General features: G+C 65.7%; 1 protein-coding gene across 1 annotated transcript; it reads right to left on the bottom strand.

Annotated features, from left to right (window-relative positions):
• Positions 1 to 6: 6 nt before the first annotated feature.
• LOC108525286 (cadherin EGF LAG seven-pass G-type receptor 2-like) lies at positions 7 to 523 on the bottom strand (the record flags this gene model as incomplete). The annotated part of the gene is made up of 1 exon (XM_017866310.1): positions 7 to 523. A coding segment is annotated over one exon (517 nt), but the record flags the coding sequence as incomplete, so codon positions are not given.
• Between the last annotated feature and the right edge of the window lie 4 nt (positions 524 to 527).

Here is a 527-nt window from a genome sequence, read left to right as displayed (position 1 = left end):
CTGCTGGTTGGTTCTCTGGCACTGTGGCCTGGTAGCTGGGGGGCTGGAACTGGGGGGCTGTATTCACATTCCTTTTCCGACGGCCGCCCATGGACTCTTCCCCTGCCCTGAGCCCGGGGGCCTGTGCCAGCTTGCAGGACTGGCATCTGAGCCGTGGGGCTCTTAAGCACGGGTGTTCCTGGGGCAGTGTGAGCTTGCCCTGTGGCGAAAGGTGGCCTCCAATGCCCAGGAGGCGACAACTCCAGGGGCAGCCTTCAGGAGCTGGTGGTAGGGGAATATGGGCCCCGGATTCTGGACACCAAACCCTCAGGCCATCGTGGTGGGGTACCAGGTGGCCAGTCAGCTCAGTGCCCGCATCCGTGCAGCGGCTGGTGTAGAGCCAGAGGTTCGACGCTGAGGATGGACAGAGCCAGCCCACAGGGGCGCAGGCCCCAGAGGAGCCGAGTCCCCTGGACCCCAAGGAACGACAGGGCCCCACTTGGTCTCCCAATACTGGCGGCGGCGGCGGCAGCAGCAGCAGCAGCAGC

This window comes from Rhinopithecus bieti, unplaced genomic scaffold (genome assembly GCF_001698545.2).
Source record: "Rhinopithecus bieti isolate Rb0 unplaced genomic scaffold, ASM169854v2 scaffold_32277, whole genome shotgun sequence".
Classification (NCBI taxonomy): Eukaryota; Metazoa; Chordata; class Mammalia; order Primates; family Cercopithecidae; genus Rhinopithecus; species Rhinopithecus bieti.
This window is presented reverse-complemented; position numbering and strand designations above follow the sequence as displayed.